This window comes from Typha latifolia, chromosome 15 (assembly GCF_019914945.1).
Source record: "Typha latifolia isolate L0001 chromosome 15, TyphaL0001v2, whole genome shotgun sequence".
NCBI lineage: Eukaryota > Viridiplantae > Streptophyta > Magnoliopsida > Poales > Typhaceae > Typha > Typha latifolia.
In genome coordinates, this window is record NC_133100.1 from 533,267 (window position 1) to 550,194 (window position 16,928).

The 16,928-nt window shown below is 35.1% G+C and overlaps 1 protein-coding gene across 4 annotated transcripts in view; it reads right to left on the reverse strand.

Annotated features, from left to right (window-relative positions):
* LOC140801786 (DNA polymerase epsilon catalytic subunit A-like) overlaps positions 1–16,928 on the reverse strand; it is a 41,515-nt gene that overhangs the window by 20,243 nt on the left and 4,344 nt on the right. For 3 of the 4 annotated variants that reach the window (XR_012111512.1, XR_012111511.1, XM_073157067.1), the window contains exons 10-26: positions 16,129–16,251; positions 15,117–15,200; positions 14,734–14,898; positions 10,561–10,737; positions 9,462–9,575; positions 8,733–8,837; positions 4,279–4,397; positions 4,046–4,187; positions 3,878–3,972; positions 3,516–3,621; positions 3,349–3,428; positions 3,050–3,226; positions 2,041–2,128; positions 1,800–1,880; positions 1,564–1,707; positions 547–642; positions 230–430 (exon numbers count right to left, since the gene is read on the reverse strand). Coding sequence is in view for 2 of the 4 variants with exons in the window: in XM_073157067.1 (XP_073013168.1) it covers positions 230–430; positions 547–642; positions 1,564–1,707; positions 1,800–1,880; positions 2,041–2,128; positions 3,050–3,226; positions 3,349–3,428; positions 3,516–3,621; positions 3,878–3,972; positions 4,046–4,187; positions 4,279–4,397; positions 8,733–8,837; positions 9,462–9,575; positions 10,561–10,737; positions 14,734–14,898; positions 15,117–15,200; positions 16,129–16,251 (2,097 nt within the window). In the remaining 2 variants the exon portion in view is untranslated. The remainder of the gene's footprint in view (positions 1–229; positions 431–546; positions 643–1,563; positions 1,708–1,799; positions 1,881–2,040; positions 2,129–3,049; positions 3,227–3,348; positions 3,429–3,515; positions 3,622–3,877; positions 3,973–4,045; positions 4,188–4,278; positions 4,398–8,732; positions 8,838–9,461; positions 9,576–10,560; positions 10,738–14,733; positions 14,899–15,116; positions 15,201–16,128; positions 16,252–16,928) is intronic. The other variant, XM_073157068.1, reaches the window with a different exon arrangement.

Here is a 16,928-nt window from a genome sequence, read left to right on the forward strand (position 1 = left end):
AATCAGAAATTAGGGAATAAAGTGGGCCGATGAGGTTAGAACCTATGACTGCCAACTAGCGCTAATACCATGTTAGATAACTGGTTAATCTAAAAAACTTAGCTATTAAATAGCAGGCCATTATGTATACCATGCTTTTAACATTCACGGAATTAAATATGAAGCAGAAAGAAGTTGAGACTTGGTAAAATTCTGCAAATCTACCAATAGCTAGAAAAGGACGACTTACTTGTGGCTCTCGTGCAACTATATATTGACAATGTAGTCCTTTGTCTTTGACCATAGTATCCCCAAGAAAATCTGCAAGTCGTCTTGCTGTAGTTACAGCACATGACTTCTGCTCTCCATAATCAACTAAAGATTTGCTCATTGTGCTTGATTCTGATATATAACCAAGCAGCTCACTGTCAGCAACATCAATTCCTTGATTCTGGGAAAAAGATATATAGTTTGAGTTATATGACATGCATTGCCCATCTGTCCAACTTATTATTAGTAAAAGAGAGTGGAGTAGCAGATAATATCTTCTGCAAGTTCATCTCTTACATCCAGAAGATCTAACCAACGGTTTGCAACAGATGCCACAGCTGCATAGCATTCCTCTATGGTAGATCCATGAAGAAACTTGTCAAAAACCTCTGCCTGTGAACAGAAAAAAAAAAAAAGTGGTATGTACTATGTACTACATAAAAATGTAAGTATATTGTTTGAATATCATAACTGCATCAGTGAAGGGTGTAAGGGACAGAAATGGGGAGTATAAGGTTGAAGTTTGCAGAAAAGAGAGGCAGGTAAAAGGCAAAAAAGAGAGGCAGCACTGAGGTATCTTGAAGTCTTCGGTGGGCAACTTGGCATGATTGATTTCAGTGTCAGAACTACTCTGATAGAGCTTATATGATCCTAAAAATAGTCTAGTTGCCATAGTATAACTATAAAGCACAAATTGTATAACTATTAAATTTGTCAGAACTCAGATGATTACCAAATAAGAAGATTGTTCATCTCAAAATAGAAGAGTTAATACTTCTCCACATCTATGAAGGATATCGATTGTGTGCTTTCAGAATTTATAGCAAGAAATTAACTATTCTTCATTTCCATTTTGAAAGAACATGTTTTTCATGTGCCAATCTAAGAGAATCACAATATATTACAAAAGAAATCTAGCTGATTTGAGAAAGAAGCAAACCCGCATAGATAAACTAATACACCACATCCACACATAACATGCTAAGTTTTAGTGTAAAGTGTAAACTGTAAAGTATATCTGGTACCTTGATGACTACATATATAGAAGTTGATTTTTCTTGATTCACATGAAAAGGAGAAAGACTGTGTTTAGTCATATGAATAGTGCATCAAATAGGACAAGGTAACAGGAAAAGGCAAATGCTAGTACAGCAGACTACTACATTATTCATGAATTGTTCAATTTCAAAATTAAGCCAAAGAAATACACACAGGTCTTTTTATAGCAATTAAATATTCCTAGTAGATTGGACATATTTTCTTCCACAATACAAAAACAAAAGCATATATCCTTAAAAGAGAGAACAGGTTTACCTGGAAAACCTTTATGAGCTTCAGCTCACCTCTACGTTTGATTTCAAAACCTTTAAGCTCAGCTAGGGTACCATCTTCGTTAAAAACAGCATACCGCTTTTTTATTAAAATTCCCTCTTCCTTTGAAGCTGGAAGGATCATTGCCTGTTAGCAGGCAAGCATTATGAGCATGAGAGGTATGTACTATCCACAAAAGCAGATACTAAATAAAGGTACTTCAATTGCAGAAGGTTTACCTTATATGGTCCATCAACTTCAAATTCAATGGAGCATTCACTGTGTGTTGTATAAATCTTATTAACCGGATCTTTAAGCATCTGATAGGAGATCCAGAAAGCAAATTTAAGTGAATTCGATTTAAGTAACTGACTTTCAAAATATAGCATGATGAAGCTACATAACTTACTCTTGGAAGACATAGAGCAAACAAGCACATTTTTCAAACTTAACATCAACTTTTGCTTTTTCTTTTCTCACCTGGTATTGATCATTAGTGTTGTTCATCGCCACATCAACATTCAACATCACACATGGATATGAGATAGTGAACTTTCTCTTTCCATCTCTGAAATAATAACTATCATTAGCGCAACATATGATAAGCTGCAAACACAAAAGAGCACAATACAACCTAGATTTGGCAAAATAAAAACTCCAAATTCTAAATGCAGTTTCACATAAAACTTATGAAGTTTATGTTTAGACCCTTCGAAAGTAGATTTCTGAGATCTGAGTATTAAGTGGTGAGCAGTTTACTCACTTATTCCTTCATTTTCCTAGAATTTTAAAATGAAGGTAAAAAATGAGGAAATATTTGCATGTATCACCAAATGAGGAAAATATTTTGATCTATCACATATCACTAAATGAGGAAAGTATATGGATATATCACTAAATATATGCCTTGCAACTATCACTAGTTTTCTTTACTTTCTGCCAGTTGTTTGAATTTCTCAAATTTTAGTAAATGTTAAACAAAACTCTACTCTTCCCTTTTTAACTCGAATGGAGCATAATTTTAATGTTACTAAGTTCATATAAACCTAGTTCTACCATTTTAGAACCTTTCCCAAACAATCAACTTAAAGAAAGAGCCAAGAAGAAAAGAAAAAGAAAAAGAAAATCCCCTTCAGAAAACCCAACCAAAATGTTTGTATCCATGGCAGCAAGTCAGCAACAAGCCATCAAAATCTATCACTCTAACTAACAGGAGAACCATTGATTAAGCTAAAAAGATGAAAATTATTCGTACTAGATTCTATGATGTCAAAATATAAATGATTCCTATGAAAAATAAGTATTTTAATTATTATCACATAATTTTCTAGCTGAATTTCTTTTTGCAACTTGGAGGAAGAAAATGAATCAGCATTTTGAGGAGTAATTAGATAAATACGAAACATGCTATAATTGAACATTTATCATCAATTATGAAACATATTTGGACTCTTTTGCACAAAATTTAGAAGAGTAATTATGTACTCACTTTCCTTTAAAGGTAAAGTTTTCAGGAAAAGAGCCAGGAAGAGCACACCAGATGCCATCTGTATCCAATTCAAGTGGTCGTCCAATCTTTTCAACAAGCAAACGAGCATTCTGAATAATCTTTGCGCCAGTATAGGTCACAACTCCAGCCATTTCCATTGAGTACCATCTTGCACCCCTTTGAAATGGTCAGGTAAGAGTGTCAATAATCACTAATCACCACCATGTAAGCAATATATGGAGAGCCAAATCTAGATACATGCAAGATAAGCAGTATGACACATTCCAAAGAAAACTCACTTGCGCATGACATATCCGTAGAAGGAATTCAATATGCATTTATGAGCAAGCTGTAAAGAGTCATAGAGAACAACCATATCCTGCAAATGAGACAAGAGAAAAGCCACTGAGAAGAGCCATATGATAAAAAAATTTAAACGTGTGGATTATGAAACAATCACCCACACCTGTGCTTCCTGAATCTTCATAGAATTTCCACTGGCTTTTGCATCTGCTAGTTTTCCCTTCCATACCTTATTAAGACCTTTGTACTCATACCTCCTGTCCCTGAAGCTGAGATTACAACAGTAGAAATAAGCAATATTTAGGAAATATTTTCATGAAAAGCATAAGACCAGGAATTTGTGAACCTAGATTAAGGAAGCATTTTTCTTAGGGTAGGTATCAGGAAACACTACATTGGATATATTTCAAGGAAATCCAAAACTATAGGTTCAAGACCAGTCTCATCTGATTCCCTAAGTTCAGTAAGCAAGTCCAAGCCTATTAGCAACAGGAAAGGGTTTGGAGGAATTAAAAGTTTACAAACCTCCGCACAGTGTCCACATAGAAAGGATTTTCACGCATGCATATTCCAGCTTCTCTAAGTTCTGTAATAGGCTTGTCAAGAACCCTTTTATAAGCCTGTTGGAGATAGCAGTTAGAGTCAGTTGTCTTTGATGAAAATATGATGGTACAACTACAAACTTGAATCTACCTTCTGGCAGTATTTCTTTAAGCGTTCCTTCAACTTCAATTGCTGTTCTGATTTTGAGAGGTCAAGAAACGGCTTTGAGGTCTGACCATCTCCATTATCAACTAGTTCCGACTCGATTTGTCTTTTTATGTGATAGTAATCACTAAAGACAAGACATGAATCTAACAGATCATTATATGGATGAATATAAGTTTAACTTACAAAAAGAAATTCAGAAAGCATTAGAAATGAACCTCCTTTTTCCCATGAACATCTCTCCCCGCCAAACCCATTCAAGCTTTCTAAGGCAATTCTTTCCTGGACGATTGAAATCACATGCAGTGCATATAACATCTGTAACTATTGATGGTGGCTGTAGACACAAAACATTCAGATATAATTGTCAAGTTCTTCGATCGAAATGTCTTGAAGATTTAGAACTTAGAGGACTTCCAGATGAAATAGGGAAGTCTGAGGCACCATGCTAATAATATAGATATGCTGGAGGAAGTAAATTAAGGATAATCGGGCTAATAGAGTAACGGCACTCAACACGGGCTATGCCAAAGGCACAACTCTGTGTCGAGGTGTGCTGATTTATGTTGGTCGGCAAGGGGTTTATTTATTTATTTACATTTTAAAAACTAATTTAGGGTGTACAAATGATAGATATAGCTCAATTTTTCTAGATCTATTATTTGTAAAGATCATTCTACATGGATCTATAAAAAATGCTCTTTAAAATCTAGGAATCAAAGAAAAATTGTAAGAACTGGAAAAAAATGGGAGAAGAGGGCGCACGGGCAATACACGTGCACCCTCCCTCCCCTATCCTTCTCAATCACGCAACGGGAGTGGCTGCGGGATTTCCGACCACTCCAAATCAAATTTGGATTAAGGATTAAGATTAAAACCTAACCTATAAATAAAAACCTAATCTTATTTTATTCACCCACCCTAACCCCCTTCTTTCCTATCTTCTTCTTTTTCTTCTTTCTTTATCATCGAAGTCACGATGTGGGATCAAACCGTTGAAGCATCATCGGAGGAATTGCAGACCACTACGTGATCGTCGATAAGCCCTCTCCCACCCCTTAAATTTAATTTAGTTTAATAGGGTATATTAGAAATATCTAATTTGTGAGGTTGCGGCTTCATCGACGAATCACGTCGGCCGCCGGCCGACGGCTTCGGGTCGCTACTGCTCCATCACTGAAAGCTTCACGTAGTTGGCGTCATGCTGTAAGAACCAAAACAAAAAAAAAATTAACTAAGGGTTGAGAGAGGAGGGCGCACGTGCTCTGCACGTACAGCCCCTCCCCTCTCCCTCTCCGGCACGCGACGAGGCGCAACAGATTGGCCAAATCCAAATCTGTTTCAGATTTGGATCTCTCCTTACAAATAAAAAACCATAATTCTCTCCTCAACTCTCCCCCCCCAGCCTCCTTTTCCCTTTCCTTCTTCTCCTTCGTTTTCTTCTTCTTTATGGTCGGAATCGCGACGTGGGTTTAGCCCGTCGGAGCATCGCCAGAGGAAATTGGGACCATCACACTCCTCCCCGGTGGTGATTTTTAGTACGTAAGCTAGAGATTTGAGATTTCGGTTGTCTTGCCTAGACTCAGGTGAGTGGGCTCACTCACATATTTATTTTATTATATTTCGTACCTTTGTCGACCATGTAAAATTTTCTGTGTGCAAATTATTTATTTCACCCTTACGTGCAAAAATTTAATTGTTACAATTTCTGTGTGCAAATCTATTTATTTCATCCGTACGTGCAAAAATTTAATGTTATATTTTCTGTGTGCATTTCATCATTATACTCAGTGCATCACCATATTTTATGCAAATATTAAATTTAGTGAAAAGAAAAATGAGACTAGTATTGGTACGACTTAGATAACAGTCCCGGTATAAATCGCTTGCGATTTTCCGTGGTGACTCAAGTCTATCTGGAAGTCCACGGGAAATTCCTAAATCAGATCATTGCGGTGACTTTCTTAGGTGACTCTAGCGAAGTTAGGATTTAGGAAACAATCCTAGGATGAATGAGAAATTTCCTAGGTGACTCTAACTTCTCTCAACGATTAGTGGAAAAGACAGTATATTGATCACATAGTGATACCATCTGATGACCCTAACCGGATCAGCTATGAAGAAAAATCCCGAACGTCATCTCGAGGTGACTTCTAGTTGATGTGGATCCACAGGGTTTAAACTCATTGAGACATATGATAGTATCAATATTGAAAAGATGTTAATATGTTGAAACCGTGCAAGGTTACAAGTTGTGACTCTCTCTATTGTTTTCATCACTGTTTTGAAAAGCGGAAAAGGCGGCCGCCATGTTGAAAGGCGTCGGCAAAAGGCAGCCAAGCGCCTTGGCGAGCTGCCTAGGTGCTAAATAGTGCTAAATAGTGCTAGCGCTTCAGCCCGCCAAGTCGAGATGCGGTTATTAGTGAGCAGGTCGGGTTTTAATAAAATTAACCAATTTAGAGGAGTTAATTGCTAATTGCTTTATGAATTATTGAATTAAGATTACAGAGAAGGATTTTTTTTTTCACTGTCATGCATTATTAATTGGGAGAATTACTAATTGCCTGCTATTTAAGTATATATACTATACTTATTTATTTATATTAAAAATGCTAGACCGCCTTGTCACCCGTCTTGTCGCCCGCCTTCCGCCTAGGCGCTAGGCGGTGGGGTGACTGCCTGCCACCCGCGGCCGCTTTTTAAAACATTGGTTATCATTGTTATTATTTAAAGAGCATGCATATTGCATATTGTTATGGATATTGTTGTTTTTAGTTTAATTTTATTCAGCATTAATATGATTTAAAATTTATTTGGTTTTCGAGTGGATTCCACTCACTGAGTTATAATTGTTGGCTCATGGATTCTTTTTTTTTTGTATTTATTTATCTATCTCAGGTAATAGTCAGCGGGGCGACTGAGCGAGATATACATGGACTCTACCTCCACTTAGGATTCAGCTATTTATTTTTCCGCTCTTTTAGATTTTATGCTTTAGATTAGAAGTTTTATTTATTTAGTTTAGAGACTCAAAAACATTAACATTGTTTTATATTTATTGCAATTAGTTTGAATTTAATAAAACAGATTTTCATTTTATTTATTTATTTTGCCATCGTACACGTAGAAAGTATTAATAAGACTTCGTATATCTCAAGCATATTAAGATGCATGGCCGGTCATGATTCCTATTTCGGGTCGTGACACATGCCATAGATGTTCTCCTTTGGAGCCCTTGTGGCTCCAATCGCCTTCGGCCATAGATGGAAGACCTCCCACCATCGATTGCCATAGCCGATCTTCCCTCTCCTCTTTCAAGTCATCAAAGTTGCAAGTAAGACACCGGCATGGCCAACGGACTCCCAGCGACAATGATCACCAGCGTTTCTCTCTCTCCCTTTCTCTCCTCGGGATGAAGAAGGCAGACTCAGGCAACCCAAATCTCGCTTTCGTCCCTTAAGTTAATGGATTCAAGTTGAGTTTGGATTTTGAATCCAAGGGACCCCACCCGACTCAATTAACTTAATTAGATTATCAACATATGTCCACTCCTATTTATAAGAGTAAAATTTCCTAGTGGATCGGATCCATATGCTGATTATCCGATTTATTTGAAATTCAAACAATAAGATAAAGCTAACTAACTTGACTTGACTTAACCCATGTGGTCGGATCGTAACAAAAAGGTAATTTTTTCTTTCATTCTCTTAAGTTTTCGGTATACTTCAAAAACTAAATTGGAGCGTACGAATACTAAATCTAGCTCAATTTTACTAAATCTATCATTGTAGTGATCATTCTACATAGATCTAGTATTTTGATGGTAGATTTATAAAAAATAGTCTTTAAAATATAAGAATCAAAGGTACAATTAGATTTTCCCCAAATTTCAAAAATTCCAAAATTCATATGTCAGATTAGTAAATTAGGTCAAAAATAGTTAGGAACATATTAAATTACTCCGTATGAATTTATTTGAACCCAAATTTTATAATTTTTAGCAAATTTAGATTCCATCGTCATCATTGTTATTATATCAGCCACATTCACTAGATCCACAACAATCTGATTATGCTCCATCTCTACAATTTACAATTGGCTATAGTGCGCCTATTCCGATAGTTCCCATGCATATTCAATATGCTTATCACGTCATACGAGAATTACAAAACTCATATTTGTATGAAAAGTATCTGAGTCATTACAACAAGCAATACTATCAATGGATGAGTTTGAAAGATTATCTATAGTATTTGATGCAACATTCTTATATTATTCTTATGCCGGCAAATAAAGTTTTTCATCATCCTCATAATTCTACATTCAACTATGTTCTAATTTTAATTATTGAACTATTGTCAATTCATGAATGTATTCAATCATATTATGTGTTGAATACTATTTCTACTTGATTATTGTTATATCTTGACAAAAATAGATCATTTACAAAAATAATCTAAGAATAAAAGACCATAATGTAAGTTTTAATATATATTTAAGTAAAAAAATCTTTAAATACCCTTAAAATATATTAGATATGTGTTTAAGGCATGCCAATTGTACATAGGAGCATGCCAACTGGGGATCAACACGATCGTCCTTAAAGCTACTATAATGTGATAATGTCCTATAAATGAAAATGATTACACCATCCAAAAGTATAAGAGAATACCTGAAGTCTGTTTGTCAAAATGATATTGGGATACATTGCAGCAACATCAAGATGATAAATAAGAGGACGCTCTTCACGTGTTGGATGGTCTTTCAATAAAATGAGCTGCCAAATGAAAGGAAATATAATTGAGCCAACATCAAGTTTCTTGTTAAAATGATTTTATCTATTTCTAAACATGCTTACAAGTTTCAATAGAAAAGGAAAAGATAGTTGATGTCGACATCACTAACCAAACACATTGGCGTGTGTACTACACCGACAGTTGATGATCCTTCCTGTAGGTATCTAATTTATGTCGTCTTTTATTATGTGGTGTTTAGGGTGTTTTTCACTTATTGTCATTGTAAGATCTATATATAGACCAACTGTTTTCCCTTTTAGAATTAATGAAGAATTTTGAGTTTTTCCCTACTTTGTGATATTTGGTGTGAAACCTCATTCCTCTTTTTTTTGTTGCATCTTCATCCACTACCTTCTCTACACTACATCCGATCCATAGTTTCACATAAATAGTTTTCAGTATGACATCATTGACAAACAACAATCCTTATTAAGTTAGCAATTTGTCACCAAAGCTCTACAGGATAACTAGTACATAAAAGCTTTAATACGTAGAGCACAAGTTTATGCAATAACAAAATAAGTTAGAGAATAAGATTTATCGAAATCTCATGCAGGATAATATCTAGGACAGAAAAAATTCAGTGACTAAAAGTCTAATATCACCTTTTCCTTTATGGCATTCTTCACTTCCTCATAGTTCAAGAGAGAATCAGTGTCCATTTTCCCCTCCACAGTTATGGCATATTGCAAATCACGATCAAGGTTCCTGATCAGTTTCTGTAAGATAAAAGGCATATATCATCAGCAAAATCAAGTAGTTCATAGATCAAAAATCGTGTGCCAGAAAACCTGACAATATTTACACAAATAGATCAGATTTTGGGGAAATCAGTTATTTCACACTTTATTGAAGTAGGGGCGCATTGAGTTTGAACACCCAGGCCACTATACTGTTTGTCAATTTTCAATGAGAACCTGTGTCCCACAGTTCCAGTCTTGAGCCTAGGGGGACAATTAATATGTAATGTGTATTATGTAATTGTCTATGACTCACTGTTCTCAAATATTTTGAAATTTTGAATAACGGATGATTAACATGGTACCATAGAATGAGATCTTATGTTCAAAGCCAAATTTTTTCAAACTTCTGGCCTTGTTTGGTTTGAAGCTAAGCTCCGAACTTGATTAGTTAGTCTTATTTCTTAGTCTTGATTTTTTAAAGAGTAAACTTGATTAGATATGAAAAAAATAAAAGAATACTTGGTTATTGAACCAGTTTAGGAGTCCCTAAACCAGTTCAGGGAGACCCTAAACTCAAGGCAAATAAGGCCTTAATGTTACTTAATATCCGTTTAATTTATTTCAAAATTCGCATGTTGGCCACTGCATGTGGGAGTACTGAAAAATAATCAATTTCACCTCTTCTAACAGCTTAAGGTTTTTAACAGCTTAGACTTGAGTAGACAATCAGGGAAGTTTTAGAAATTGTTCAAGCCATACCAGCCCTACCTGTCAATTATTTTAAAACACCCATTATTTTAAATTCCATAACACAACAAACCTAGCTAATAACATTGTTATAGTTCTCACATTTGATATGTTAGAAAATACAATTGCTTGCTATTTCTTAAACTTTTGAACAACTAGTTCCTACAAAACCAAAAAGGCCCGTGGAAGTTGGATAGTGACACAATTCCAAATGTAGCATTGTAATTGTAATTTGTCAATTTCAGAAACCATGATCTTTTAAAAGGTATGTAACCTCATATGCTGATGGATCAAGCTGAAACTTTGTAGGAAGATCAGATCTGAAAACACCAGTTTCAAGACATTCAACATGTCCTCCAATATATGTTTCACTTTCTAAAAGGCGGTTATTGTAGAACTTCTCTGGATCAGCTTGGTGCTTGTTTGGACAAATAACATTCGCCTTGTATGCCTGTAAATTAGATGAATATACTGTAGTGAATATAGAGGCAGTTAAATAGAACTGAAATAGAATAACAGATACATGCTAGTACCACAGATACTTTCTTCATCGCACTATACTCTTGCACACAATGGGGCAATATCACGTAAAAGTAGACATGCAAAATGGCATTCTCAAAACACAAAAAGAGCCATAGCAAAGATCACGAAATGAATATATTGCTACATTGACCAGTTCATTCTCAAAATGTATCCACAGCTCAATGCAGAAAAGGAATGAGAGTGAAATTCTATAAGCATCTTCCTAGAATATTCTTTGCATGTATAGCAGGTACATCTTTTGATGAGAAGATACAATCATCCCTTATCAGAGGTTACAGTGTTAGATTACATCGCAATAAATTTACCATGCAGCCTGCAAATCGGTGCATGTGTGGCATGCCCATTGCTTCCTATATATTGCAGCATCACATGATTAGTTTATCAATAACATCTAGGATGACGTCTACAAGCAATAATGATGTTTAACAGAGAGACATTTACATTTTTATGCAACACTATCCCAAACAGTATGGACTATAACTGACGCACAAAGATTCTCTTGATATTCTGAAGATATATGTGGATCCATAATAACAATTTTCTAATAATTGTTACAAAGTTACAAACTATCTTTCCTGATCTTTAGAAATTTCTAAGCCTTTTTTTCTGAACAATATGGTGTCAAAGCACAAATCAAACTTGAGAAGGCTCCCATCAAGAGCATCTCCATGAAAGAGGGTCGAGGAATAAAGAATCTAGGCAAGGCATGATTTACAGGGCCATATCCCCATTACTGGATAAGTTGTTCTATGACTCAAACAAGTAATGCTTGGCAAGGGTTGCCATTATATCTAAGGGCTCTCTCAGAGAATTGATAACATTTCCACAAGTTCCTATCAACCAAGCATTAATCCGGCAGAAGTCGGTGCCAAATTTTTGACCTAAAGGGAGGTTGGGCATCAGAGGAGCTTTGCTGAAAATTTTGAATCATGCGGGTTTCTAGAGTACTCTTTCTAGTAGTCAGAGTTTAGCCTCAAGCAACAGAAGAAACCTTTAAAATATATATATATATAGACGTTAAGAGATCCAATGGAGAGAGAAAGAAGATAATTTTTATCTAAGCCAGTAGGGAGTCATATCAACCTCTGAGTACGGGTGTAAACAAGCCGAGCTTGATCGAGCCTGGCTCTAATCAAGCTTGGATTGAAATTAATTTTGAACATATCTTTGTGATCAAGCTTGAATTAAAATAATTTCAATCCGAGCTAATTTCGAACTCGAGCCAATTTCGAGCTTAAACGAGCTGCTCAATTAGCAATTTCAAGCCTTATCAATTTCAAACTATTTTTTAGCCTGAGCAAGCTTGAATTAATTTAGGCTTGAATCAAGCTTGAAATAAAACCTAATTCAACTATAAAGATATAAATATTACCAAAATATAAATTATAAGCAATAAAGATAAATGGGTTAGAAAACTACAAGCAACCAAAATATAAATTACAAATTACAAAGATAATTGTGTCAAAAAACTACAAGTAACCAAAATATAAATTACAAACAATAAAGATAATTGTGTCAGAAAATAATGGCTGAAATTCTGAATGGTGAAAGGGTTTTGATCTGATGGTTCATGTTAGTTTAATATTACTCATATTATATATATATTCGAGCCTTATCGAGCCGACTCAATCGAGCCGGCTCAGGATCAAGCTTGGCTCGAATTTAATTTCGAGCCTAGCTTTAATGATCAAGCTCGGCTTAACCTATTTTTGAGCCGAGCTTGATCGAGCATTATCGAGCCGGCTTGATTATTTTGACATCCCTACCTCTAAGGGCTGAGGCTAACAAAAGGTCAGATACGAATAGCTATTGAAGATTAAAAAAATCACATGATACATAATAAGAATGCTCTTTCTTGTGGTGACAAGATAATGTTTTTTAGTCCTACCTTTCATTACATATACTGGACCTTATAGATGAGTCGATAGCTACCTACTTTTATCAGATTATCAGTTAATAACTTCATCTGATTAAAGAACGAGACATACTCTAAGTCAAACTCAAATGATAGTGATTAGTGTAATTCTCGAAAACAAATTCAATTATTCAGCACCAAACTTGATTTTACCATCTAGATAGACGACGAAATTATCAAGTTTGATCAATCAAAATATAGCTTAATATGTCCAAGACTCCAAGTACAAGTTGGTAATTGCTTTTGTAAACTAGAAATTGTTGAGTCACCAACTACTCTAAAAGAAAGTTTAAACTGTTAGAATATATTATTTTTTCTTTTATATTCTAACATTGCCCCTTGCTTCTAAGTTGAGATGTCATATTAAGTATAAGGCTTGACTTATATGTGTGGAGATTTTATATTTTAAACAGCAATTCAAACTCAGACCTCAGATCTGATATCATATTGATTTATCAATCACTTTAAAAGTTTAAGTTGTTAGAGAACCGTGTTTTTTACAGTCTATATTTAATAGAGATGAATAGACTTAGACTAGCAAACTTGCATGAAAATTTTCTCCTAAACAAAGATTTTTTGCTTTCTTCTGCATTAGCACTTGACGAGATGGTGAAGAAGACCAAAAGTCAACAAGATTGAAGATGTAAGGACTCAAATGGGACTATACTGAGTTTAGATGTCTAAGCCAAAAGAAAGAGTAGGAATAATGGAGATGGGAAGATGGGAAGCATACTAGAATACTTATAATGAATGGACTGGGAGCAATGGTGGAATGGCAACTTAAGGAGAGTGTGACAACATAGCTTTGAGTTTCAGTTATCCCGATAACCAGTTTGAAACTCATATTCCTGAAAAACAAAGGAGTGAAAATGTCCCAAATTAAAAGTAAAACATTTCTCCACAACATCCCATCGTCCTCGTCAAGTGACTAGTTAGCAATCATCATTCATGATATGAAAATTGAACCCCAACAATCTACATCTGTAATGCTTAATTGCTAATCACTGTAAACTAAGTAGGAAAGCAGCTCTTCAGTATCTTGTATTTATCAGGTCCTAGAACTTCCTAGACAGGAAAAAATAGTAGGGTATAAAAAAATAGACAAAAGGATCAATCTAAACGATGGCAACTCAATACTTATTTTAGCATGAAAATGTCAAAAACATGTGTATCACCTAGGGTGAAAACGGATCGGATACGAATCGGATAGTGCTCAACCTATATCAAGATCCATATTTTTAGTCTGGATACGAATTCGAATACGGATATTGGACGGATAGCAAAATTTAAAACCATATCCTAACTAAACGGATACGGATAATTTTCAGATAGAGGATAGGATCTTAAATGGATATTAATTAAATTTAAAAGAATTATAATATTTTATTTAGATATAATTAACACAAAAATATTGAGTTTTACAACAAATAAATTTTTTGTATGTCAAATATGTAAAATTAGAGAAATTAATCTCTATAAATAATATATAATGTATTATTAGTAATAATTTTAATATTTACTATTTAAATAAGTAAACTAAAAAATGTAAATCATTCAAAATAATATGCGGGTAAACTGATATCCGATATCCGTATCCGAATCCGAAAAATATATCCAACCCGTATCTGGAATCCGTATCCAAATTTTTTCAAAAACTCTATCCGTATCCGAATCCGTATCTGAATCGGATAGAAATTTTCTATCTGAATCCGATCCGAATTGGGTCGGATAGCGAGTCGGGTCGGAATTAATCCGACCCGTTTTCACCCTAGTATCACCACTTGTTAATATAAATCAAATCAAAGCAGCTTCCAAAGATTTGATCAACTTGAAAAAGAGGAACCTCAAAGAGAAGAAGGGTTGAAGAAAGAAAGTCCTGCAGCTTTAGTTACTGACTGAATAATACTTGCAAAATCAATATGGCAATATCAATTTGGCAGCCTTCTGGTGGAAAAAGCCACTAAATTAATAGAATACTTCGACACTCACCTGCACCATGAGAAGCATTTCACAAAGTGTCCCACTTCCTTTCCTCAATACCTCATCAGGCGGCATAGGGATTATAGTTGAAAGAGAGAAGATAAATGGATGGACATATGTCATGTACAGATAGTAGGTTGCTACAGCATCTGACACAGAATAGGAAGCCATTGTCTGAAATTGATGTCAAAGAAAAGCATTAGATGTGTAACTAGTTAGATGGATAGGCAGTTGGCAATGTGTTAAGCACAAACATCAGTCAGGTTATTTCTAATTTTCTATTAGACAGTGCATATGCTTGACCATTAGCAATCACAAAGCAGATCTATATTCATTGTTTCAATCAGGCATATACCATACTGGAAAAGTTTTCCATCTTTTAACACTAGTACCTGTGGTTGTTCCATGGCAAAGCGAACCATGTCTTCAGGATTCACCTCTAGTGGATCATAGCCCAGCTTAGCCTTTGTAACTGCCTGATGATTGACAGAAAAAAGAGTAACTACAGTCAGGCCATTCATTAAGAAAATGTTAAAAGGTCGAAAGAGATTAATCAACTACAGAATAGACTGCATATTTGGAGACTACAAATCTCACTAACAACATGAGCACACATAACCACCAAGCCACAGGATCATTTACTTATTTCAAATTTCCAATAAGCCATTTGAAAGATCATGCATGACCGAGGTCCCTACAATTCATTACGCTTCATCAATATCTTGTAAGATGCAAGATAAATACTTTAATTTTTTAGTTATCACTAAAAGGAAGTCAGCACATTAGCTAAACTGCTAAAGTTTATTTCAGGACAAATTAGACTAGAAGATACTGAAAAGGGTAAAGGTAGTGGAAGTAGGTATTTAGTGCTCCGAATCATTCCAGGAAATTGCAATTTGGGGACACAGTGATAAGGATATTGCATGGTATGAAAGTGCCTATTGTTGTGATGTCCACATTTACTTTGGTGCCGGTGACCTAGTCCTTGAGCTAGCTTCATAAGTTCATAAGAATGATGTTCATGTTTCAATTCCCATCATCACTATTGTTTTACTAAAATTCATGGAAAAATGGCAGGCTGTCTGATAAGAAACACAAAACATGTCCTCCACCACCTGACCAATAGGTCATCTGCAGACATGTGTGAAAAACATGGAGGTGCAAAAGTTCTGTCTAGAGCAGCCAGGACCCTGGAACTTTTGGTAGTCTTTCCTGGAAGGAAAACAAGAACCTTTGCATGAATAAGAATAAGGAATTTAGGAGAGTTCTATTCTATAGAGCTCAATTTCACTGAGAAAAAAGATCGTTAAAATGATAAACAACTGAAACCTTCTGCATGCATATGAATTTAAGAGGCAACTGTAATCATGCATATTCATTGAAAATTCCAATGCGATTATTCACCTTAAGACCTTGACTTCCTTGAGGAAGATAACTGTCACGTTTAACCCAAGCAAAACAATCAAGATGGCAAGAAAATTTGGCACGGCATTCTCCTTGGTTAGCGTCGCACTGGAAACCTATTTCCTGCAAAGGATAAAGTAATAGCAAACTGTGTAAAAGAGCTGCCAAAGCAATGATTCAAGAGTATAAAGTCAAAAATGCTAAGTAACATCAATTATTTCTCCATCAAATAACTTGAAAGGAAAAGTTATATAGGTATATATAGAAAGAGTGTGGCATCATCTACCATCGTATAATTTCCAAATTTTTTATTCGAGTGTCTAGAAACATATAATCTGACGCATTAAGCATGTCATCCTTGGTTGTTTATTTCACTTACTACCAATATTATAAAAGTCATTGAGATAGAACTTTGTTTCGCTTAAAAGTGAAAATTTGAAAATCCTAGAGGAACATTAGCCCTTCTTCATATCTCTCTCTCTACCATCTCTATATTGTCCTCCCTCCCCACACAAAATCCTCTCTCACACTTAAGCTGGCCTATCCACCTGATTGCTCTCTCTAGTCCCAATCCACTCACTTGCACCTTTAAATACTATCATGACCAACATTTTATTAGCACATGCTTTCACTTTGTCTTTCACCAATGCAAGAAAGCTGCCACTATGGGAACACGTCGTTTGCATTCTTTAATGTAAAGCAAATGAAAAAGAATCTACTGATTGTTTTTCTTTCTAAAGGAATTAAATATAATAAGTAATAAAAAAGATGCCTAGTAAACACATACTGTGCATGACAGT